The sequence below is a fragment of the Vicia villosa genome, unplaced genomic scaffold (assembly GCF_029867415.1).
Source record: "Vicia villosa cultivar HV-30 ecotype Madison, WI unplaced genomic scaffold, Vvil1.0 ctg.000911F_1_1, whole genome shotgun sequence".
NCBI lineage: Eukaryota > Viridiplantae > Streptophyta > Magnoliopsida > Fabales > Fabaceae > Vicia > Vicia villosa.
Window position 1 is genome coordinate 98,343 of NW_026705409.1, and position 26,084 is coordinate 124,426.

The 26,084-nt window shown below is 33.0% G+C and overlaps 4 protein-coding genes across 4 annotated transcripts; 3 read left to right on the top strand and 1 right to left on the bottom strand.

Moving 5' to 3' along the window:
• The first annotated feature begins 2,382 nt into the window (after positions 1-2,382).
• LOC131632168 (MLO-like protein 12) lies at positions 2,383-7,492 on the top strand. The gene is made up of 15 exons (XM_058902947.1): positions 2,383-2,515; positions 2,710-2,767; positions 2,856-3,103; positions 3,303-3,419; positions 3,547-3,607; positions 4,010-4,098; positions 4,207-4,281; positions 4,388-4,482; positions 5,251-5,300; positions 5,402-5,442; positions 5,523-5,696; positions 5,905-5,940; positions 6,302-6,369; positions 6,457-6,517; positions 6,787-7,492. The coding sequence occupies exons 1-15, from the start codon at positions 2,390-2,392 to the stop codon at positions 7,228-7,230; spliced, it is 1,743 nt and encodes a 580-aa protein (XP_058758930.1). The 5' UTR covers positions 2,383-2,389; the 3' UTR covers positions 7,231-7,492.
• Positions 7,493-10,166: 2,674 nt separating this feature from the next.
• LOC131632167 (uncharacterized) lies at positions 10,167-13,632 on the top strand. The gene is made up of 5 exons (XM_058902946.1): positions 10,167-10,623; positions 10,895-12,170; positions 12,257-12,530; positions 13,182-13,244; positions 13,335-13,632. Exons 1-5 carry the CDS (start codon positions 10,359-10,361, stop codon positions 13,392-13,394), a joined length of 1,938 nt encoding a protein of 645 aa, XP_058758929.1. The 5' UTR covers positions 10,167-10,358; the 3' UTR covers positions 13,395-13,632.
• An 892-nt stretch (positions 13,633-14,524) lies between these two features.
• On the top strand, positions 14,525-16,136 carry LOC131632180 (chlorophyll a-b binding protein 6, chloroplastic). The gene is made up of 4 exons (XM_058902962.1): positions 14,525-14,797; positions 15,062-15,164; positions 15,327-15,615; positions 15,807-16,136. The coding sequence occupies exons 1-4, from the start codon at positions 14,607-14,609 to the stop codon at positions 15,947-15,949; spliced, it is 726 nt and encodes a 241-aa protein (XP_058758945.1). The 5' UTR covers positions 14,525-14,606; the 3' UTR covers positions 15,950-16,136.
• Positions 16,137-16,190: 54 nt separating this feature from the next.
• Positions 16,191-19,168, bottom strand: LOC131632179 (probable protein S-acyltransferase 7). Its single transcript, XM_058902961.1, has 5 exons — positions 18,862-19,168; positions 17,790-17,972; positions 17,355-17,651; positions 17,017-17,250; positions 16,191-16,833 (listed from the first exon to the last, which is right to left on the bottom strand). Exons 1-5 carry the CDS (start codon positions 18,946-18,948, stop codon positions 16,318-16,320), a joined length of 1,317 nt encoding a protein of 438 aa, XP_058758944.1. The 5' UTR covers positions 18,949-19,168; the 3' UTR covers positions 16,191-16,317.
• Between the last annotated feature and the right edge of the window lie 6,916 nt (positions 19,169-26,084).

Here is a 26,084-nt window from a genome sequence, read left to right on the forward strand (position 1 = left end):
TGATATCCAGAGATTAAATATGTTAAACTATAACTCAACAAATATTATATGAAAACGAAATCAAAATTAAGTAAAGATGAAGATGGCACAGTTGTTGATAGCACTTTATACAAGTAAATGATGGGTTGTACGGGGTACACTTGCGATTCCACATCTGACATACATCACAATGCAGGTGTGGTAATGAGATTTATGGATAAACCTGAACTGTCACAAATTTAAACAACTCATATGATAATTAGATATTTTAAGAGCAATAGGTCATGACATTTACCTCCCAAATTTGATGGCCAACGAGATAAGTTGGCTAGTTGTTATGAGTCATATTGATGTGGAGACAAAGTGGAAAGAGTAAACACAATGAGATATATGTTTAGGTTGTTCAATTATCCAATTTTATAGTGCTCTAAGAAGAAAATAGTGGTGGTTTTATCTTGTGAAGTTGAGTATATCCCAACATACAATGTAGTTTGTCCTTGAGTGTGGTTACAATCTCTAGTGATTGACATACAAATGGAAAAAAAAAAAGGAAGTGGAACTAATGGTTTACTCTAAACACATTAACATTAAGTTTCACTTTTCCAAATATTAAATAAGTAAGGACAAAATCAAGTTAACATATTGTAAAATTGAGGATCAAGTAACATATGTTCTAACCAAACTATTCAAGATTTAAAAAATTCAAATAAATGAGAAACACACTCAATGTGATAAATAGAAACTTGGGATTATGTGAATGTTTTAAAGTGTAAGTCTAAAAGATGTTAGCAAAGTTACCAGTTACACGTAACTAATAACTTAGTTAATTAGGCCTTAATATTGTTTGTAAGTTCAACTAGTGTTGTATAAATAATCATGTGATCATAATTGTTAAAGAGAAAAAGGTTCATACACTGTCAACCAATCACAACCTTGTATCAGAATAAATCACACTTTAAATTAAAAATTCTTTTAATGACAAGACACTTTGTTAGTTTTCTATTGGATGACAGTGTAAAATAATTTTACACTGTCAGTACATATAAATTAAACTCATTGTTAAAACTAATAAATTAATATGTAATGCAATCAAGACAAAATTACTTTCACTTTCTCTCATTCCCTTTTATGTGTGTATAGTTGTAACTTGTAACAACCGTGTCTGTAATTGTCTCCACTGAAGAAGTGTTTAATGACCATCTACCCAATTTTACAAAATATATATAAGAGATGTCCTTTTTTGTTGCTATCAGAGTTTAAAATTGTTGTAGCCATCAAAGATATTGCCAAAATGAATTGCATATTAACTGACTCTCTTTAAAATATCATGCGATACTAACTAAAATTGTGCAAAGAGATTATCAACCATGACATTTCCAAGGAAAAAAAATTCAATATAAATTGTATCGAAGTCTTACGACACTATAGAATTTTCTTTAAAATTACACTCTCAAATATGATACTAAGACTCAAAGTCATCTTAAATTTTTGAAGGGCGTGTGTAAGAATTTTAACACACACATAGTCATTATTTAAGCACGATTAAACCTTAACAAATGTGTAGAAAGACAATTTAGAATCTTGTATATGTAGAAGTTCACCTTGCACTCTTTAATAACCTGTTCTCTTAATACCACTATATATAGGATATTGTTAGTTGACAAACTATTAGTGATTCACACTTCAACAAAGATATTGGGATTTAAAAAATAAAATATTGTTCATGTATAAATATCAACAACTTATTTATTCTAAAAAATAAATATAAATAAATTATGTTGCTAGAGATTGAACCATAGATCAACAGTATACACTCATTTAACTCAACTAATGCATGTCACTTGATCTACTCACCCTCCCACATATTGAGTTGAAAGAGACATGTATCATCTTATTCACTAGGTATTAAGTTGAAATTCAAGTTTGAAAATGAAGATGTTTTAAAATTCTTAGGGAGAGTTTTCCTCTTACTTGAATCTCACACTTCCAAAAAATCAAGTTTGAAGACAATTATTTGAAATATGTAAAGAAAATATGTAAAGAGGAAGAAACAGTCTCATCATTGTAGTTTAAAAAAATGGGTTCCTCTCTAATCTTGTAATCTTAATGAATTGATTGTTAATTTGTTTTGTAACTGTTCAGCAAGCAGCATATATTCTCATGTGGCAGTGTTATTGTTTGACCAACCATTCATCTTAATGTCAAATTGGTAATTTCATCCCTCTCTAATCCCTGCCAAGTCTTCCATGATCTTTCGCACATATATATGACCAATGCATTATTTTCAAGAATGACATCACACCCCTCAATTTCCTTAATACAATTCTCCGTACAAAAAACTGTACATAATCTTTTTCTATAAATCTCTACAGAATCTTTTCAAGTTGCAATAAGTCAAAAAAGAAAAAAAATGGCTGAAGGAGGAGTTAAAGAACGAACTTTGGAAGAAACACCAACTTGGGCTGTTGCGGTTGTGTGTCTTGTGTTGCTTGCTGTTTCAATCTTAATTGAACATATTATTCATGTTATTGGAAAGGTAAGCCAAGCATGGTTCATTCTATACAAAACTGATCTCAAATATTAGTAACAAATATATAAAGATACAGACACTCTGACATGACACAAATAACTTGAGATCAATTTTAATTACACATGTCAGAATCATGTTGTTTGTGTTATATCGGTGTCGGATACTGATCACGTGTTCTAATGGTCTTGTTGTAATTATAGTGGTTGAAGAAGAGAAACAAGAATGCTCTTTATGAAGCTTTGGAAAAGATCAAAGGAGGTATTTGTGTAATCCTTGTTAAATTTTCCATTTTAATGTTTGGACTTTAGAGTATAATAGTTATTTGTTATGTTTTGTTATGTTTCAGAGCTTATGCTTCTAGGATTCATATCCTTGCTCCTAACTGTGTTCCAAGGTAATATTTCTGAAATATGCGTATCAAAAAAAATTGGATCAACTTGGCATCCTTGTTCTTCCTCTTCAAAGACAAAGACTGAGACTAAATCTGAAGAATCACTTGACTATGAAGTCAATGATAGAAAACTCTTGGAATATTTTGATCCTATACCTCGAAGAATTCTCGCTACAAAAGGATATGATAAATGTTCTGATAAGGTAAGATCGCGATTTCAATCTAGTCGTGACCTAACGTTTTTAATATTGTTGAAACTGCAGTGCAACAAGTAGGGTTTTAAATTGAGGCAGTTGTCGCAGGGCGTTGCACTGTAAACATTGCAGTTGTTACGATGCGTATTGTGGTAATTGAATTTGTTTATCTTAATCACACTTCTTCCATTTTCTTTGCATTTTGTAGGGTCAAGTTGCTTTAGTTTCTGCATATGGAATTCACCAACTCCATATATTCATTTTTGTGCTGGCAATATTTCATATCCTTCAATGTATTATAACATTAACTTTGGGAAGAATCAAGGTATATATTTCCATGCATTTCTTTTTCTAACTTATCTCAGATATTTTTTTTATTATAAAGTTTTTATTCCGTACAAGACTCCTCTTTTGTTTTTTTTTTTTCTATCTAAAATAACTATTTTCTTCAGATGAAGAAGTGGAAGACTTGGGAAGATGAGACAAGAACAGTTGAATATCAATTTGATAATGGTAACAACTCCAAAATTTCTTAGCTCCACTAATCACGTTAATTAAGTTAATTAAATGAATATAATTGTGTATCACCCACATGCATAAAAAAGTCAATGATGTGACATATTACTTTGAATTTGAAAGCAACTAGAAGAATATATAAAAAATTAAAATTGACTTGCATTTCTACGTCATATAATTTAAATTTAATTTGTATTATCTATAGTCAAATCATAACCAAATTTATTTATTATCTAGAACAATTTCAAATGCTGATAAATTTGACTTCTATCAATTAATTGTTAATAAAAACTAAAGTTGAAAAAACATAACATGTAGAAAAAACAAAAAAGATAAATTTTAGTGATTTTATTTTAATATTCTAATATTTTTATTTTCTGGTTATATTTTTTTGTGCAGATCCTGAGAGGTTTAGGTTTGCAAGGGACACAACATTTGGAAGAAGGCACTTGAGCCTGTGGACTCAGTCACCAATTTTATTATGGATTGTAAGGGAACTTTTGTTACATAAAATTAATCACACACATTAATTAAATGATTAAGATAAACACAAAAATTAATCATACTATTAGTGACATATATTGTGGTTGAATCAGGTTAGTTTCTTCAGACAATTCTTTGGATCTATCAGTAGAGTTGATTATATGGCTCTTAGGCATGGATTTATCATGGTGGGCTTATTATTTTTTCTTATATTTAAATTTTATATTGAATTTGACACATTTTTGTTGATAAGACATATATCAAAATATAGTAAGATCTTATGTTTAATTTCAGGCTCATCTTGCCCCGGGACATGATGCACAATTTAATTTCCAAAAGTATATAAGTAAATCAATTGAAGAGGATTTTAAAGTTGTAGTAGGAATAAGGTACAATTTATCATCAAATATACTATCTGTTCTTTTTCCTTTCCGTAAGTTGTTGATCAACTTAACCTTAATACTGCTGCAACAAGTCTTATCCCACTAGGTGGGGTCGGCTACATGGATCAACTTTCGCCATAATCTTTTATCAAGGACGACTGTGTTTCTATCCAAATAATTAATTTTGAGATCTTTCTTAACAACTTTTCTTATAGTATTTTTGGGTCTTCCTCTTCCTCGAATTGTTTGTCTTCTTTGGTCTACTCTCCTTACTACAAAGTCTACATGTCTTCTCTCTACATGCCTAAACCACCCAAGTCTATTTTTTACCATCTTCTCTATGATAGGCGCTACTCCAACACTCTCTAATAATTTCATTTTTAATTTTATCTTGTCGAGTCTTACCCACATCCACCACAACATCATCATCTCTGCTACACTTACTTTATTCTCGTGTTGGTTTTTAACCGCCCAACATTTTGTCCCTTACAAAATCGCAGGTCTTACCGCAGTCCGATAAAACTTTACCTTCAGCTTTAACGGTACCTTTGCAACACATAAAACACCCGATTCCTTTATTCATTTCAACCATCCAGCTTGTATTCGATGATTCACATCTCCTTCTATTTCTCCATCATTCTCTACTACGAATTCAAGATATTTAAACCGTATAATATAATCTCCAACTTTCACCTCTAAATTAAAAAACACTGCTTCTTTTGTTGATTCCATATACTTCGACTTAGTTAATAATTTTTTTATTGTAACTTGCAGTCCAACTATTTGGCTCTTCACAGTGCTTTTCCTTCTTACTAATACGCATGGTAATAATCTATTTTAATAAGCTTAGATAATATAAGTTCTTATTTTTTAGTTTATTAGTCTATTTGGCTGATTAAATTTTAAATTTTTGTTCTATGGACAGGGTGGTATTCTTATTATTGGCTTCCATTTCTTCCACTAATTGTAAGCATAATCTACATTTGCTTTCTTGATTAAGGGTAGAAATAATAAACATGTAATCAATTTTAATGTAAAATTTACAGATAATCTTATTAGTTGGTGCTAAGTTACAAATGATCATAACAAAAATGGGATCAAGGATTCAAGATAGAGGAGAAGTAATCAAGGGTGCACCTTTGGTTGAGACTGGAGATCACCTTTTCTGGTTTAATCGTCCTCGCCTTCTTCTCTTTATGATTCATCTTGTTCTCTTTGAGGTAATTTCAGTGTTATCAGTAACAATACATGTGAATTGTATCTCAATTCAATGCTAAATAGAATTCCGTCTATACAAATCTCGTGTGTGTGCACGCGTGTGTTTGCACATGAATCGCATCTTGAATCATGATTCATTATAGTTAATTTCGATTTACTATGATGAATCGTGATTCATTATGACTAATTATGTTTGTTTCTATGATGCAGAATGCCTTTCAACTTGCATTTTTTGTTTGGAGTACAGTAAGTTTATCTATCTTTGATCGTCTTTTCTTAATCTTAAGTTTGTGGTATCATGTTGATCAGAGCTGTCTTAAGTTTTTATAGGTTCTGTGTAGATTAGTCGTAGTTTAACTATGACAAAACAAATAGAAGTTATATTTAAATACGTTTTAACTGTGACAAACATTTTACGATACCATATTTAGTCACGGTTAAATTTTTAATCATGTGGGATAGCCCGCCTAACACGCCCTCAAAGACGGCCTTGATGTTGATTACACACATGCTATGAAATATTTCTGTTTAATAGACACTGATATGTTTTGTTAGTTTTAAGATTCAAATTTAAAATTCTAACTCTTCCAGAATTTTTCTGTTTCAGTATGAGTTTTCCATAACATCTTGCTTCCACAAGACCACTGTAGATACTGTTATAAGAATCACCCTAGGGTAAGTTCATTTCTGAAACAAAAAGGACCTAATGATATTAACAATTATATATTAAACTAACGATGAAGTGGAAATTTTAATTTGCAGGGTTGTAATACAAGTTCTATGTAGCTATGCGACTTTGCCTCTTTATGCTTTAGTCACACAGGTAATTAATTAGCCACAGAATTCATTTTTCTTTGTGTAAACTCCTTTTCTTTTAACACGCACCGACACTTTTGAAAAAAAGTTGTATCTGTGTCAGTGTCGGTATCCGAAATAAACACTGACGTTTGTGATTACATATAATTTTTTAAAATTATTATGGTGTCAACGTGTCACTGTCTGTGTCGTGTTTCTGGTGTCTGTGCTTCATAGTTTACCATCTAGTGCGCATAGTTATGAAGTGATTTCACACTGTTTTGACTGATATGACAGATGGGAACAACCATGAAACCAACCATTTTCAACGAAAGAGTGGCAACAGCACTTAAGAACTGGCATCACACAGCCAAAAAGCAGGTAAAAGAGAGCAAGCATTCAAATCACACAACACCAAACTCGAGCCGGCCATCGACCCCGATACACGCCATGTCTCCTGTCCACCTGCTCCATAGACACACTTCTGGAAGCAGTGACAGCCTACAAACTTTTCCGAAGAAGTCTAACTATAAAATCGAGCAATGGGATATTGAACTTGAAGGAGAAGGATCAACTTCCCTAAGAAACAATCAAACAGAGCAATCGGAGATTCAAATAGCGGGTATCGAGTCATTTTCGACAACCGAATTGCCGGTTAGAATTAGACAGGAAATCAGCTCTGGTTCAAACGATTTTTCTTTCGAGAAGCGACACTTAGGGAGGGAGCGATTAGATTTGTAGATATTGATAACTAGTTTAATGTATACCGATTAGGTACATTCTTGCAGATGAAACAAGAGATCCACTTTAGGATCATATTGTATTTTTATTGATGACAACATTATCTTTTAGAGAAACAAGAATTAACTATATTCAATCACTTCATTCATCAAAATTTAAATTATTACTGGTAGAACATAAGTAATTTAGAATCTGAAAAATGGAAAACCTAGTTGAAAAGCATAGTCGAAATAATATAGAAGAAAAGAAAAGGTACCTGGCGGGAATAAGGGAGAGGCAGCTGAAGGGAAAAAGTGGATGAGAAGGTGAGAAACAACAAGCACCACCGTAAGGCCCTTGCAGAGACGAGTGATTCAACAATTGGAAGCTCCGATATCGATTCTGCAGAGTCACGTGCATTCTACCCAAATTCTCTAACAGTAGTATAGAGGATTTTTCAGGATGAATCAAAATCCATGCAATTTCGGAGAATTAAATAAGTTTGGATATTTTGAAGCTTTTATAGATACTCTTTCACGATATGTCATATTTATTGATTGTCTTGCAGGTTAAATGGTTAAGATTTCTTTAGGAATTGAAGAAAAAAATGGTAAAAACCAAGGCAGCTTCCCACGTCTTCCTTCTGGAATGATCTTGGTTTTGATGTCGTCAAGTTTACCTGCTGTCACCTCCTTTTCTTTGAAGAATGTTGGGCAATTGTAGCTAGGGTTGTTAAAATAAAACATGAACCGAATCGGACTATGTACCGAATTGAAATTAAAATAACCAAATAATTATTGATGGTTGTTGAATCAAACTTATATTTTATTAATGATTTAAGAACTAAATCATTAAGTAATTAATCAATCTCTAATTAATTCTGAATCGAACCGTTTCTTATTCTAATTTTTATATTTTTTTTTTTCAAAAATAAAAAGAAAAACTGATTTTCAAATTATTGATTTTAAAAAAATATATATTTTTCAAAAATAAAAAAGTCGATTTTTCCTGAAAAAATTAGAAAATTCAATTTTTTGAAAATGACAAAAAATCAATTTTTTTTGAAGAAAATAAAAAAGCCGATTTTTTACGAAAAATAAAAAATGTCGATTTTTTTTCAAAAAATTAGAAAAGTGATTTTTTTTAAATAACGAAAAATCGAATTTCCCGAAGAAAACAAAATTGATTTTTTTGAAAAATTAAAAAGTCGATTTTTTATGAAAAATAAAAATGTCGATTTTTTTTTTAAAATTAGAAAAGTTGATTTTTTTAAAATAATAAAAATCGATTTTTCCGAGGTTAATAAAATCGATGTTTTTCAAAAATAAAAAGGTCGATTTTTTACAAAAAAAAAAATAAAGAAGTCGATTTCTCCGATGAAGGATCGCTTCGTCCATCGAACTTCGCCAATGAAGGAGACTTGAAACCTTTGAGGACAAGTGTTTTCCATATCTCATCTGAGAGTGGTTGAGGATCTAACACTTACATCTCCTTTGTGGGGGGTAGCATCATGTTGGCGTTGTTGAATGTTAAGGATGTTGTCCTCCAAATTTTGGTTTTGATGGTGCAACTCGTCCAAGGTGGCGCGCATATCTGTCATGGAGTTGGGATTGTTGCTACCACCAGTATCCTCTTGTGTAGGGGATTGTGCCCTTCTAGAGATCATGATTGGTGATAGTTAGGGCTAGGAGTGGGGACTTTAGTGAGTGTCAAAGTGACGGTGATAAGTATATATGCGTAACAACACTATGCTGGTAAGGGTTGTTAGAGGCTTTAGTGTTTTTTTGGGTGTTAGGGCAAGCTTACGAGAGTAAATAGCCTTGTTTTATAGGTGTTTTATGTAGAGTTAGAGCAAGCTCACGAGGATAAGAAATTTTATTAAATGGTATTTTTGGTGAATATGAGTTTGTCTTTCTCAACCCTGAGAGTGAGATATTTATAAAGGCCTATAGGCTTGAATTTGGAAAATCCTGAGAAGTAATAACTGTTCCACCATGACCATGAAGCTTGTGGACTACCTACTTTGTGGTCATGATTGTTTCTACACATGGTTATGGACTGCTTACAAGTCACCATCCATATTTTCCACCAGGGCGAGCCATCTAATGAGGGGGATCATGACAAGGCGACATATTTTGGGGTGGGCGCATGGCGAGGAAAAGTCCTCGTATTGCCTTATTACAGATCTTTATAAATAGATCACTACATGTATCATAACTAAAATTGGCAAAAATTGTAATAGGGAATGAAGTCGAGAATAAAAGAGTAGTGAGAGAATCTCTAAATTTCACAAGCAACAAAAGTAGAAAAAAGAGAACATTCGCTCTTGAATCTCTATATATCCTTTGAACTACTACCACACAGTCAACATTAGAAGACATAGGGAAACATGCTCATGCCATCAACGACCTTGATCAAACCTCATTTTACTTAGGTACTAAAGTACTATAAAAAATGTCACTTTTGGCGTGAGACCTAGGGCCACATACCGAGTTCTCTTTGCAAAACATTGAGACTACATGACAATTATTTAATACGTGTGTTCCCGAGACCACCTGCTCCAACTCACCAGACTTTTCCTCTTTTGTGAACCATAAGCTAGCCCGAAAAGAATATGACGACATCAAAGGACGACCCGACAATGTCACAATATTAAAAAAGCTCATTCTTTTATACATTACATATTTCTTGTGCCATTGAGAACACTTTCCTTATTTCTCACAACTCATTTTAAATGATAATATGGTAAATAACTTTAGGATATAGACAACTTTTTTTTGACATTAATCAGTATAAACTATTAATTATTCTTATACTAAATATATCTATTTCTTATTCAAGTCAAATAAACTACTGTCTTATATCTACTATATATTTCTACATAACTTAACATGATGCACAAGAAAGACAAAATTATCTCTATATTATACTTTCTAAATTTCACAATAAAACTACTCACATTAAATAAAATTTAATTCAATATAAATAATTATAAACTTTTGTTTAAAACTAAAACCCCCGCCAACATGACTGCAATTTGGATTCCCTCCACATTCACAAAATTTAAACTAAAACCTAATTAAACAAAATTAAAAACCAAAATCCCTTTCATATTCTTATTACCATTTTCGTTGATTCTGAAAATTTCCATGGCGGAATGTGAACTTCCTTCGTTCTCTCTAGGGTTCGATCTTGATTCCGAAGACACATCTCCCCATTCCCCCAAACCCGACCCGACACTAATAGTTCCGGACTCCGAATCCGATCCTGAAACCCGACCCGATCCACCACGCCGCATCTTCAAACGTCTCCGTCGTGGTCTCTCCTCCTCCGTTCGCCACCAAACCGAACCGCCTCCGTGCATCGATGTTGACGATGATGATATCGAGGAGTTCTCAGATGAACCTGTTCAAGGTCAAATTATTTATTCTTTTATTTTTTATATTTTTTGTTAGTGTTTAGCAATATAAGTTGAATTTGAGTTTAATCTGATATGAATATATTATATCATCACATTGAATACTGAAAGAGAATTTCTTACTGTCAAGCTGTTTTTTATTTTGATTATGAAGTTTCTTCATTTACTTATATAATATTTGTTTCTTTTCTGTTTATGATTGTTAAGTAATTTATTTATTTTGATTGATTCTGATGTAAGTCTGTTCATTTTTGTGATATTAATTAGTATCTGCATGTTCTTCGGTTCGGAATCAGAATAGTTCTATAAGTCGCAGCTCAAAAGTGTCATTGAAAAGTATTGGAGTTTTAACTCCTCATTCATGTACCAACTCTAGGGATAATAAAAGAAAGCTGGATTTAGAAATTCCTGATTCTGTTGGGTTGGAGACTGGTCAGTGCGGGTCCATGTTTCGCAAGTTAATGGCTAGTCCTCTTCGTAGGTTTCAATTGATTGAATCGGATGATGATGATGATGTCATGGTTGATGAGGATGTTGATGGTGGAAGTAAATTTGAACCCTCATCGTCGACAGGGCCAATGTGTAATCGAAATACACCTGTGGTTTCTTTGGAACGAGATAGCAAGAAGCAATTTGATGATGTTAAACATAATAAAAAGGATTTACCGATACATCTTTCCCCCGTGAAGAATTTCTCCATTCCTAGGGATAAACAAGCTTCTGCCGGATTGGAAACGGGACAGAGTGGGTCGTTGTTTCCTAATAATGGCAAGTTAGAGGCTAGTCCTCTTCGTAGGTTTCAATTGATTGAATCTGATGATGATGATGATATGGTTGGTGCGGATGTTAATGGTGGAAATAAACTTGGTCCCTTCTCGTTGACGGGGCCAATGTGTAATGGAAACAAACCTGTGGTTTCTTTGAAACAAGATAGCAAGAAGCAATTTGATAATGTGAACCAAAATAAGGAGGATTTATTGAAGAATTTCCCCATTCCTAGGGATAAACAAGCTTCTGCTGGATTGGAAACGGGCCAGAGTGGGTCGGTGTTTCCAAATGGCAAGTTAGCAGCTAGTCCTCTTCGCAGGTTTCAGTTGGTTGATTCTGATGATGATGACGATGTTATGGTTTGTGAAGCTAAAGTTGGTCCCTCCTCGTCAACTGGTAATCGAAACAGACATCCTAGTTCTTTGAAGCAAGACAAAAAGGTGCGGTTTGTTGAAGCAAACCAAAATCAGAAACATCTTTCCCCGGTGAGGAAGAACTTTTCTATTCCTACACCTGCTTTCAATGATGTGTGTGAAGAGTACTTCCATTCCGCCAAGAACACACAGGTGCCGAAATCTAACGAGACATATCGCGGGGCTAATTCGGGATGTCAAAAAGATGAGCAAATGTGGGAAGCGGCAGGTCCTCTTCCTCCTGCTCACCGTTATTTTTTCCACGACAATACAAGAATTCAGCAGTTAGTTTGCAGTCGCCTGTGTAATTTTTCTCCATTAGGTGACAACACAGTGAATCAGCAAGAAAATATCGATTACATGTAACTCATGAATATTCTTTCCTTAACTATTTTTATTTTTTGATCATAGTTAATAAGTATCTCACAGGCTTATGTTTTGATTTCAGGGGACAATTTGACAATGGAGGATCAACAAGCAGAAGAAGCAAATCAAAAAATTTAAATGATTCTGAAGGTTGGGTAGATCCCAAAATCATTCCTATTAGTACTAGAAAGAAAGCAACAAAGAGAAACAACACTAAGAAAAATAATGAAACAAGCAAATTAAACTCTTCAAATGATTCTGCGAATTGGGTGGAACCGAAAGATGCAGGTCAAAGGCGAGTACAAGCAAGCGGTGAACCGGCTGGTCATTGGTATACAGGATCAGATGGACGAAAGGTATGTTCTAGTTTCTGAAAAATGTTTTATGCTATTAGCTGGTTCAATTTGTTTATTCTCATTGTCATTGCTAGATGTTGCTCAAGAAAAGCTGCAAACTTGATGTGTTATTTTGTTACAAAAAATAAAAAAAACCAATCATTTATCTTATTTTTTTGAGGAAATATCAAGTGTTTTACAGATATCACTATATGTTGCTATATTTTCTTTTCTGAGGAAATGTACTGTAAATTTCTACCAATCCTCGAGTTTCTATCTTTCTAATGTTGCTCTTGTTACATAATTTCTTTGTCATTCTATTCCATTTTATTGTTCTAGATACTGCAACAACTTTAATGAAGAAAATATCAGTGTTGTTTTACATCTCATGGTAGAAATCAAGGATTTACAGCTGAATGTGTTTGTTTCTGTAACACAATCTGAAGTTGATGGTTTTTAATTGATCAATAATAAGGAAATTTGTTCTGCAATTCCTTTTACCTTCTAGCAAAGAACAAACACTTCAGCATACTCTAACCTTATAGTCATTCTTGCAATTCTCTGTATGATTTGTCTTGGACCTTCTCTTAGTTAGCAGAAAGCCAGAAACCATATTTCGGCATATTGTATCAATTGAACAAAACCTGAATTTTTTTATCTTTCACATTGTAGGTTTATGTGAACAAAAGTGGGAAGGAGTCCACCGGCCGAAATGCTTATAGAAATTATCGAAAGGTACATACATTCACTTGCAAATTATTTTGATTTTGTTCTATGGTCTTTTTTTATTGGTATCTGTCACTGAATGTCTTTTGATGTTTACAGGAGAGTGGAGAAGCATCCAAAATATCCAAAAAGAAAACAACTGCCAAGAAGAGAAAGTAAACTTTGATGCAAATGCAATACATTAAATTACCTGTAAATTGCCTGTTGATACACTTATTTACATCACTAACATGTATAAATAGACATCAGAGAAAACATGTCTTGTAAAAAAGAAAGAGGAGGCTTTTTTGTTATGCACTTTTTTAAATGCCTAAAACATGTTATCATCATTGACCTACAATGTTATCTGGGGTTGGTACTCTGCAAATCTTTGCATTTCATCTATCAATGATTTCCTGAATGCCACTGTCATATTATGATCATGAATGAGTCAGTCTTACATAGTAGTAAATCTGTTGCTGTTTGCTATAGAATTTGTAATATATACTCAATCTGCAATGTTTACTTACATATTTGCTCTATGGAATAGCCACATTTGGGATTTAAGGTGAGTTGGTACTTGGTATAATGGTTTAGACGAAAAATTACCAATATGTAATTAATAAAGTTGAAAAATATCAAATTGACATTTTTTAAAGTCAAATTAGTAAGATTCTCATTCTTGGTATTATCCTTTTAAGATTTTTTAAAAATATATTTAAATATACTTTCTCTCAAAACTCAGTCAGTGTATAATGTCAAAACTGTAAGAATAATAATAATTTTAATGAAAAACAAAACTAGTTTTGATAATCATTTCAACGACAATCTTTTATTAAGTTTTTCTTTATTAGTGAAAAATACATACCCCAAATCTGTTTTTTCTTAAAAAATTAGTGTAAAAAAAGTATATAAAAATACCATTTTTAATTTGACTTTAGTTGGTATGTAATCAAATTTTGTACACATTCAATTATATCTTACTAGACAGATAACAACAAAGTGGTCAAATAATTAAAAAATTTATAGCCACAATTTTCATAAAATAAATAAATTACCTTCCACAAATTTTCTAACCAAAGACAGACTATATTGCTGATTTTTTAAAAATCAAGTATATGACATGAAACATCAACCAGCAACCACAAACAAACTTGGGAAATATCCACCACAAGTCAATCCACCTCAACAATGAAATTGGATGAACAAATACCAACGTGGACCAATAATAACTTACAAACTAACATTATCACCCAATGGAAATCTAATTTTGGATTTGCTTATATCCTCACCACTCTTCTATATTCCTTCAAACTTTCACTCATTCATTCACATAATACTATTGCAAGAAGTGTCACAAATTATTCTCACTGTGTGTCAAGAATCACAAATATGGCTTGTAACACATTGATGAGTTCAGCTTTCTCAGCTTTTCCATCTCTTCTTTCTTCCTCAAAATCAAGATTTTTAACTTCAGTTCCACTTCCTTGTGCTGCTTCTACCAATGCTTCTAGATTCACCATGACTTCTGATTGGATGCCTGGTCAGCCTAGACCTTCCTATCTTGATGGTTCAGCTCCAGGGTATGTATGGACTCATTTTTCATTTTTTCTTTTGGTTATGTAGATTGGTGAATTCAGTTCAATAGTTGAATTGGTTTGTTAGCATTAATATTTGAATGGTACTAAGAGTTTAGTGGTGTAAACTTAAGATGCTCGGTTCAAATTCTCTAGAAAAAGGTTGTAAAATAACTATTAATATCACTAGTAGTTATAATTGATGTATTTTTATACCATGTCGAAATAATTACTTGAATGATTTAGTGCTTGAATGATTTTGTGTTTCAGTGACTTTGGATTCGATCCTCTTGGTCTTGGTGCAGTACCAGAGAATCTTGAGAGATTCAAAGAGTCTGAACTCATTCACTGCAGATGGGCAATGCTTGCTGTTGTAAGTATCTCTCCTTCTAAGAAACGGGGTTTAATGTTGTTTTAGTGCATGTTTGGATTAACAGTGAAATCATCACGGTCCCACCTCAGTAAGGTGTCACTGTGATGAACTCGCTGTTAATTTTGCACGGTGACATCTTAGTAAGTTTGTTATATTTTGCAGCCGGGGATTTTGGTACCAGAGGCATTGGGGTTAGGGAACTGGGTAAAAGCTCAGGAATGGGCAGCACTTCCTGGAGGACAAGCAACCTACTTAGGAAACCCTGTTCCATGGGGTACCTTACCCACCATTTTGGTCATTGAGTTCCTTTCTATTGCTTTTGTTGAACACCAAAGGAGTATGGAGAAAGACCCTGAAAAGAGGAAATACCCTGGTGGTGCTTTTGATCCTTTGGGTTACTCTAAAGACCCTAAAAAGTTCCATGAATACAAAATCAAAGAAGTTAAGAATGGTAAGTAACAACTTGTTCAAATGGTTACCACAGTTCACACACCGTTAACATACTTGAACGTCATCAACCACAATTTCAGTTGTTTCAACTAACTCGTGGTTAATCTCGTTCAAGTTCATGAATACTGAAGTTCTTAAATGAATAATTAACTATGACAGTGTTACTCATACTTTGTTGAACGTTTTTATTAGGACGTCTTGCTTTGTTGGCTTTTGTTGGAATCTGTATTCAACAATCAGCATATCCAGGGACTGGACCTTTGGAGAATTTGGCAACTCACTTGGCTGATCCATGGCACAACAACATTGGAAATGTTCTTATTCCACCACAATAGATTTCAACCTCAATCTTTCTTATATATTAGCAGCTACTTGTAAAACTCCACCAAATACATTGTTTTGTAATGAATCAGATCTCTCTCTATGGTGTTGTTTTCAATGTCTTTGTAATTAAACTTTCAAATATTAGATACCTTTTGGTATCAAAGGAATTAAAGCTTGAAGTGAACCAGTTATAACTTATATCCATGGTTACTAGATTTTGTTGTATGATTTTTCAATGCACAATCCTCAATATTGAATCAAGAAAGCAAGTTAAACAAGAATGTATTAGAAGCCTTTCAATCCCTCACACTTCAATTACAATTACTTTAGCGGTAGATTTCACATTAATAAATTAGTGTCACGGTTGTTTGCTTAGTTGCTATGTATGTCTGCTCTCGATGCTCAAACTGCTGCTACCTCTGTCGACACGATTTGGTTCTCCAACCCTGGCTGCCAAAGCAAGAACTTCAGGGGACATCTCCCAGCTTCCGCTTTTTCTTCCCCAGCTAGATCGCCTAGGATGTATGCCAACACGGTCACTCGTCTCGTCTACTGTTGTCCTAATTTCTGGAGACAACTCGCCAAACTCTCCATCCTTTACAGCCACACGATTGTTTAATTGACCTTCACAATGATCGATGTTGCTACCCACGTCACCCCAGACTGTTTTCCTTCCCATCTCTATGTCGTCAACAGCTTTTCCCATACTTGGACTCATAAAGCCTCCACCCACTGATCGGGCAGGTAACGCTGGTTCAATTGGGACCTTTGCCCTGAAATTATTCTTTGATGGGGGAATGCTGGTGAAGAATATTTCTTTGAAATTATCAAACACTCCTCTGTTATATGGGTTGGCTCGTCGATCATATCGGTATCTGAAGTTCTCATACGTAGTCTGCAAGAACAACGAACACATATATCAAGTTTTTAAGGACTTTAGAATAGCTAAGTTATTGTCAAAGAAAATAAAACAGTATTATAAAAACCGAACCGAACAGTTCAACTTATTGAACCTCGCCGGTTTGATGTCTAGTTCGATTTCTAAACGAAATATAAAGACTAAAAAAGAAGCAATTACCTGATTTGTACTTATGAGATATAAATGAAAGGCAGTCAGGCCACCGACAAACCACATGCATATGAAGGAGTAAACTATCAAGACTATGGAGGCTGGACTTTTGATCATTGCCTTCCAAATTGTTGTCTCCTCGGCCTTCATAATTCTTCTAATATAGACCCAACAAAATGCGAAAACATATATACAAAGTAGCGTAGTTGAGAAGACAAACATGAAGAAGAACCGATAATTACGCTGCATGAAGATTCGCACGGGTTCAGATATACAGAATATCAAGAACGGCATGTAAAATGCTGAAACGCAGAAATATACGTACAATTGAGAAATGTCCAACTTACCAGTCCAATGCACTGCCCAACCCAGGGGCAATGGTGATCAAACCTCTCTACACAGTTGTTGCAAATTGAGCAATGAGAGCATCGAGGAGGCCTGTAGAGCATGCAAGTATCACAATACTTAACTTTAACAACAATTCCGTTGACCTCAACCTCCTTGATGCGAGGCAATCGCAGTTGCGGAGTTTGACCAGCCCCAACATCTAAACCGCCTTCAAGACCTTCTGGCTCTGGAGGATGTGCATTGCGCGGGATTATACCAGGGTCACGGCCAGATGTTGACAAGAGAAGAACTACGATCTGGCAAAAGACTATAGCATTAGCATTCGGTAAATATTTTAGTACAAACAACTGTGTCAGTTGCAACATAGAACAATGCTTCTCATGCTTATACACAAATGGAGTGTGCGCGAGTGTGCGTGTGAGAGAGAGACTCACATAAATTGTGAAGACAACAGCAACTGCCATTATTGATATCCCCCAGTGATCAGAATAATCATCTATCAGTTTTCTGGCAACATAGATACAGAATACAACAACAGGAGCAACGATAAGAAAAATCGTCAGGGCTAACGATCTTGCATCTGGTCCAAATATGAACCGACCTTGAAGAAAAAATTTCTGCATGAAAAGGCTTAAAACAATTAATACGTATCGACATAATTATAAATTGACTAGAAAATAACATATATTCCAAATAAACTTGCAGCAACTGTCACCAACATAGTTCCATTCTTTACAAAATCTGTGGATAAAACCATTAATGGAAAAGAGTATACAAATTTTACCTAACAATGCAAAAAACTGGTCATGAATATGAGAATTTATGTCGCTCACCACTATATAAATTCAGCTACAATACAAGGATTCAACCGAAATCCAACACATCATCTCAAGGATATAGTTAGATTTCGTTATTCTATTTGTACAAAAAATTTAGATTCCAATTCCTAAAAAGTCGAGATTTGACATGCGAATCCACAAAATCAAGAACCAAACCAATTACAATTGTTTTAGCGCAATGCCGGTTCAAGAGTGAAAAAGGACGACACATGTCAGTTTTATCAACTACCATCGTTTCACAGTTCACAAAAACTTGGAGACATTTTGTAATATCAAACCTGCCTAACATTTTCAAGAAACCAAATAGTAGTTGTTACTCTCTGCAAATTCATACTCAAGTCCAAACAGACTAAAAATAGTACCTTTATCTAAAGCTTAAAATAGTAGCCACTAGAAAAGAAGGAAAAAAAAATCTAAAACTAAAACCTAAAATAAACAGCCCTAAATAATCAACATTTAATTATTTCTTAATTCAAACAAATTCATCACAGATCTTTTTCCTAATGCTGCTTCAAAACCCATCAAAACTCTAAAACAAAACCCTAAAAATGTGAATTCCACATCAATGAAAACAAAGCATAAACCCAAATTCCATCACAAATTAACAAAAAATAAAAAAATAAAAAAATAATTATAAAAGGAATGAAAAAGAAAGTGTGTTACATACGTTAGAACCTTTCCAAGCTTGGAAAATACGCAAATCAGAGGATCCTGAAGCCGGATCGGATCTCTGGGGAGGAGGAACAACATACATATCGTGTATATATCCCTAAAAGAAGAAGCTTTTTTTCACAAACTATATCTATCTATTTGGAAGTTGAAGAAAACGAGAAGTGAATTGAAACCCAACAGAGATTGAGAATGGGGGTTTTCCGGCGACAAGACACGATACGAGGGTTTGGTTTTTGAGAGTAAAGGTTGCTTTTTTTTTTGTTGTTGCTGTGTGAGGTTTAGATTTTGGATTCTCTTTTACTGTCACACACACTGGGATCTATGTCTATGCTTTACAGCATCTATTACATGATGATGTGGCATTTTTATTTTTATATAATTTTTTATGTTAGTTTTTATGATAAAATTATTTTAATTTTATGAAATTATTTAGTTGATATATTTTAAATAAATTTATAATATTTAAAAATAATAATTAATATTTTATTGGTATTTTGAAATGATATCAACAGTTGTTTCTTCTCTTAAACCTAATCACAAAACATTTAATCTTGATGATAAAGAAAATACAACCTTGGGACAATTTGGTTAGAAGATGCATCTTGGTTGAATCTCAAAATTCATGTCCACATGGTTGCGGTATAGAGGAGAGTGTTAATCACATTTTTCTCGAATGTCTGTTAGCCTGGATCGCATGGAGCGAGATCCTAAGATGGCTTAATCTCTCATATGTATCTCACAATTCTATTATGCAGCATTTTCATCATTTTGCAGGACTGAGCAAAGGAGGGAGAGATATTAAAGAGAGATTTTCTGTCATATGGTTCGCGTGTATCCGGATCATTTGAAAGATGAGAAATGAGAAGATTTTCGGAGGAACAGAAAACATAAGTAATGTCATTGAAGATATACAGATTACTTCTTGGAGATGGCTAAAAGCAAATTATAGAGGCTTTAACTATGGCATAAATTAGTAGATTTTAAAAATCCAAGGAAATAACAAGATCTTAATATAACAAGATCTTCTTTAAAAATGAAACCAAACTATAACTAATATGAAAAAGATATAATCAAACTCCTTAAATTACCTTTTACTTTCAAAAAAATTACATTGTAAACAATTCTTCTGTGTAATTAGCAAATGATGGAATATTTACTATCTCATTTCTTTCGTTGATTTGTCGATCAACATCACTTTAACTTTAATCTTATTTTAAAAATTTAAGATTCTCCAAAAATGAGAAAATCTCTCTCTCTCTCTCTCTCTCACCTTATTAAAAGTGGGGTTATGAAATGAAGTTTCTTCTCTTAAAATTGAGGTTTCGAAAAAAATGGATACTTCAAAAATGATGTATGTTTAAAATATGTGGTTTCCTCACTTTTAGTTACGTGAATTCTTTAATGACAACTAGAGAATAACACTATGTGAAAATTGTTACAATATATAGATTATCCTTAACAACCCCAAGATCCTAATACACCCGTACTCTCCAAAGAAAATATTTAACTACCCCTCACAACACTCTAAAATAAGAGTATAAGAGAAAATGTAAAGAGTCAAATATAAGGTTAAAGTGGTTTTGACTGGTACATCTTCTAAATAAAAACTTGAATCCTATATATATCCTGGGATTCCCTATTTCTTCACAAAAAATAAGCGATGTGGGACTTCTTCAACATATATATTTTAAACCAAACCCAACAATCTTCACCTTGATTGAAAATAATACATTAACTTTCATTGTCTTCACCGACAATCACACTCCACCATAAAGAGTATAGTTACTTAAAGCTACACCACTCCAAGAATTTTCGTATTGTCTTCACTGACAATCATAGTTTTTAAAACTATCACACCCCACCTAAAGAAGAGTATAATTCACTTGAAATTAAACCACTTCGAGAATTCTCACATGCCGAAAACCAGGTTGACACTATATGGTGCAATTTTCATGTTGGTAGGAAGCTCTTCAACCATCGACATAATCTTACAACACACTCTGCATTAATGCCCATGTGTTAATCCACTAGCAATAACCCCACCTTTTCCATGACAGCGAAAATGTCATGAGGACACACTTCTCAATTTTCAAATAAGATCATCCTCTCTCAAAGCGAGAGAGACATTGCTAGCATTTGACTCAGAGTCCTACTTTGACACTACCCCATCAGAACACTTATACTTGATATGTCCAATCTTTCCATGTTTTCAACATTTCACACCTGTTTTATTGTTTTTCTTCACATAAGGCCTTTCTCTAGCAACTAACACTGATTTTGATGAAGTATTATCCTCACCCTTGAATATTCTTTCTTCATAAATAATTTTACTGGCAACTTCTTCATAACTCAGAGTTTCCTTCCCATATATCAAAACAGATTTAATATGCTCATAGGAAGATGGAAGAGACCATATGAGTATCAGTTTTATCTTCATCATCAATATTGTCTTTAATAGTTTCTAATTCAGAAACAATACCATTTAGAACACTTAGATGATCAGATGCTTTTGTATGTTCATTCATACGCAAGTTATGAAACTGCTCATTCAACAACAACCGATTTGATATACCCTTTCCTTGATATAGCCTTTCAAGTTTCTCCCAAAGCTTTTTGGCTGACGACGTACCAAGAACATTCGCAAGAATATTCTTAGCCAAAGACATGTGAAATGTACTCGAAGCTCTCAAATCTAATTCCTCCATTTCTCCTTGTCCATGTTGGAAATATTTCCTTTCAACGCCTTGTGTAATCCTAATTGTATCAAAACATCATTTACTTGAATTTTCCACAAGCCAAAATTGATTCTTCAATCAAATTTCTCTAATTCAATGTTCACTACACTTGAAAAACTTGACATCGCAGCCAAGACCTTTCCTGCAATAAAATAAAATTTTCCCAATCAACACAAAGTATAAATTTTCTTTTCTGATATGAAAGATTAGACAAAACTGCAACCACAAAGCATACTAAAATTTATGCCCCACCAAACCAAGACTTTGATATCACTTGTTGCAAAAATAACAAGCATGTAGAAAAAGAGGAGCATAATAACAACACAAGACGTTAACATGGAAATTCCAAAATTGGAGAAAAAACTACGACTGTTGTCAAATGACAACCAGAGAATAACACTATGTGAAAATTGTTACAATATATAGACTATCCCGAACCACCCCAAGACCCTAATACACCCGTACTCTCCAAAGAAAATATTTAACTACCCTTCACAACACTCTAAAACAAGAGTATAAGAGAAAATGTAATGATTCAAATATAAGTTTTAAATGGTTTTGACTGGTACATACTGTAAAAAAAAACTTAAATCCTATATATAGTCTTGGACTCCCTCATCCATCACAAAAATAAATAATGTGAGACTTATTTAACATATATATTTTAAACCAAACCCAACACTCATGAGTTTTCTTCACCTAAAAATATTGTTTCTTAAAACATGTTAAGCTTAAAAAGTAAAGTTTATTCACTTAAAAATGAGGTTTCTTATAAAACGAGTTTGTAGGTTATATATATATATATATATATATATATATATATATATATATATATATATATATATATATATATATATATATATATATATATATATATATATATATATATATATATATATATATATATATATATATATATATATATTCATCTAATGTAGTTGTAAATTTGATTTATAAAATAATGAGTTTCTGCTTAGATTCTCTACACTCATTAGTTTCGGCTTAGATTATGCCAATTTAAGTGCATAGAAATGTGTTTCAAAGTGAGTAATCATGGTTCATACGGGTAATGTTGTATAAATATTGACAGATTTATATAGCGACTTTGTACCTTCCCGATGCTTACATTGGTCATAGCCTTTTGAATTTTCTATTGTTATTAAAACAACAATTGTATGTAGCTTCCGAAATTGAAGGTTTAGATTGGAAAAACTTTTAAAAACCCTCAAGACTTGCTATTATGGTTTTTTTGGTGCCTTGGCTAATCCTCTTTTAGCTTTAGAAGCATCGGTTAGTATATTAAATGGTGCATAACTTTCTTATGTGTACATCTCTACTTTTAAAAGTTTTGCTCAATAATCTGTCCAGTTTAACAATTCTTAATGGCCAATATCTTATATCTTTTTTTGGCTTAATGCATCCTTTGGCCCCTTAACTTTCGTCTCTTATTTAATAAAGATTTGTTTTAAGTCCCTTAAATCAAGCTCTGTTAGTCACAATGGTCCTTTCCGTTAATTTTGTCAAAATTTTGGGTGACGTGGCACTCCAATTGGTATTAATTTGACTGAATTGGATTTTATTTTAATTGACATGTAATATTTTACTATAATATATAAACCTTCTTCTCTCTTTCAAAAAACTAGTCGCCCCACCACTTTCTCTCTCTTCTCCCTCTCTTTGTTTCTTTCTTTTCCTTCTTTTTCACTCGGTGACTCTTCAATCCCAAGAAATAAGAACATTGGTGTTTTGGTTGATAAATTTGAAACGTGATGTGTTTTATTGGTGTTGGATTAGGTAAGGACGAAGATTTGTTTGAGAGATATCAGTCTACTAGTTTACTTTTGAATTACAAGGTTGTTTGTTGCATGCAAATTCATTTCAATTGCATTTGTTTAAAGCACTCAACAAGGCATGTTTTTGCATAGCTTATTAGTTTCAATTTCATTTAACAAAACCAGTCATTTATGATGAACCCCTAAATCACTAGTTTATAGTAAAAGAGCTATTATTGACTTAGAGAATATGAAACTTTGTTTTTGATTTCCTAACAACATTTATATGGAGGCAAACCTTTGAGTGTTGGTTGTGTCTTTTCACTGTTAGATGCTCACAAACAGATGGAAATTGAGTTCCAACAAACGCATACCTGACAAATAGCGCAAATTTATCCATCCAAAAATGAGGAGGATCTATATGCCAAAAAAGAAAGGAATACCTAGTCAGTAGGGGGGTGCCCTGATTATAATAGATAATCTCGAAATCTCTAAGAATGATCCACACATTAGCTATGATCTGGTAAAAGGTGACACTAATGATCTCCAGGAAGTCTGCCTCCAATGGCGTAAAAGGAATTTGAACCCCGAACTCTTAAATAACATGAATATTCAAGTAAAAATAAGAAGCGGAGAACCACCCACTATGGCTATGTTGGCTATTTCCATTTCTAAACCGAGGCTCCAAGATTATGTTTTCTTCGTGTTGTGTGTTGGAAAATCCAATACCCTAACGAAACGCTACAATCATGACAAAGCTTCAATATAGAGACAAAATGTTTTGAACATGAACACATTTGGCTTCCTTCCTACTTAACAACTTCTAACGAGAGGATATAGGAGAAAAAATATAATACTTGTATTCCAGAGAAAATGGTGAACTCCAAAATATTCCTTCTCCTATCCAAACTTAAAAAAGAAGAGTTAGAGAGAAACAACAAATACACATTTTAACTGACAAAGTAAAAGAGAAAGTTGACGAATGTTGAATCTTGAATATTGAAATCAATACCAATACCAATTTACACATTTCTGAAAAAAGTATATTCTTCATTTTATTTGTTCTGACAATAATATGAATGACTTACATAATAAGTGGATTCACAATGGGAATAATCAACAAAAAAAACTACAGTAAATACTATCATTCTTATACTTTACTCTTACATACTTCCAAACTAACTGGAATCATAATAATGCATCTCAAAACATTGCTACAAACTCCACTGCAACAAATATGGGTAACTAATTAATTATATGTTATGTATGCTTAATAGAGGTAATTAAAGTAAGAAAAAAGTTTGAACAATCACTGGCCAATTTTCACAATATTCAAAATGAGAGGTTTAGGTCTTCATAAACTTGTGTTTTGATAATGCACAATGAGTAGGGTAGTTGAGCTTGAAACCAAATTTTCCACCACAAAAGTCAGTGAGACTATTGCAAAAATTATCATGGGTCGATACTAACCTCGCATAGCAACCTTGTGTCCAATTCTTTATCGTTGACATACTTGTTCATTTTTGTGTCGTACTGTCCTAACTCATCAGTTGTATCACTTGTATAATGTATAACACTGCTTCTTTTGTCTTTACCAGTTAAGAACACCTTAGCTTTTGTTAGTGTATGCTCAATAAGTAATCAGCCAAAATATATGCATATATGATTTATAGCCAATATTTTATGGTGTTTTTTTGAGATTGTGCATAATTTGAAGAAAAAAAGAAAGCTATACACTAAAAGAAACTTGAATGTAAACATAAATTCATAAAATGCATGCTTGAAATAGTTCAATGTTTTAAAGCTAGAATTTTGAATAGGTTTTTGGATAGTTTTTTAATATGTATATAACTAGAAAAGTATCTAAAAGTTGAGCTTGAACTAAGTTCTTGAACTTGGTCTTTGAATATGTACAAAAATTTGAACTAAGTCATTGATGAACTTGAGAGAAAAATAAAATAAAAGATGATTGGAATACCTGTTGCACCAACCCAATAATCCTTCTCCAACCATTCATCTCGACCTTTTCAAAAATATAAATTAAAGATTTCTCATTCTCACCCTATTATTCCATAGTAATAACACTTTTTTTAAATATGGAAGAATGATAAATAACAATAGCATAATTAAATGTCAATACAAGAATGATCATAGACGTACATTATTTGTTATGAAGCACGGACACCCAAACACGACAGCGACACAACAACCACTACAAAAAAAGTCTTAGTAGTGGCATGAATTTCACGCCACAACCCAAAAAAACACATCACAAACCAATATTTGTGACGTGTCTATTTACGTCGCAGGAGGCAAGGTGACAACTTTTAGTGACGTGATTTTCACTTCACTATTTAGTGAAGTGAAAATCACGTCGCAATATTTGTACGAGAGATTAAGCAAAGTCAGTCAGAGCAGGCGTAGCAGTGTTCAGGGTCAGAAAAAGCATCTTCAGTTGCGACGTGATTTTCATGTCACTAAGTAGTGACATGTAAATCACGTCACTAAATTTGTCTAGGAGTGAATGGAATAGCGCATTTAATGTGTAATGTTGCGACGTGATTTTCATGTCACTATTTAGTGACATGGAAATCACGTCACTAATATTTTTTTTTTGCAAAAAATCAAATATATATATATATATATATATATATATATATATATATATATATATATATATATATATATATATTTAAATTAATAAACTAAAT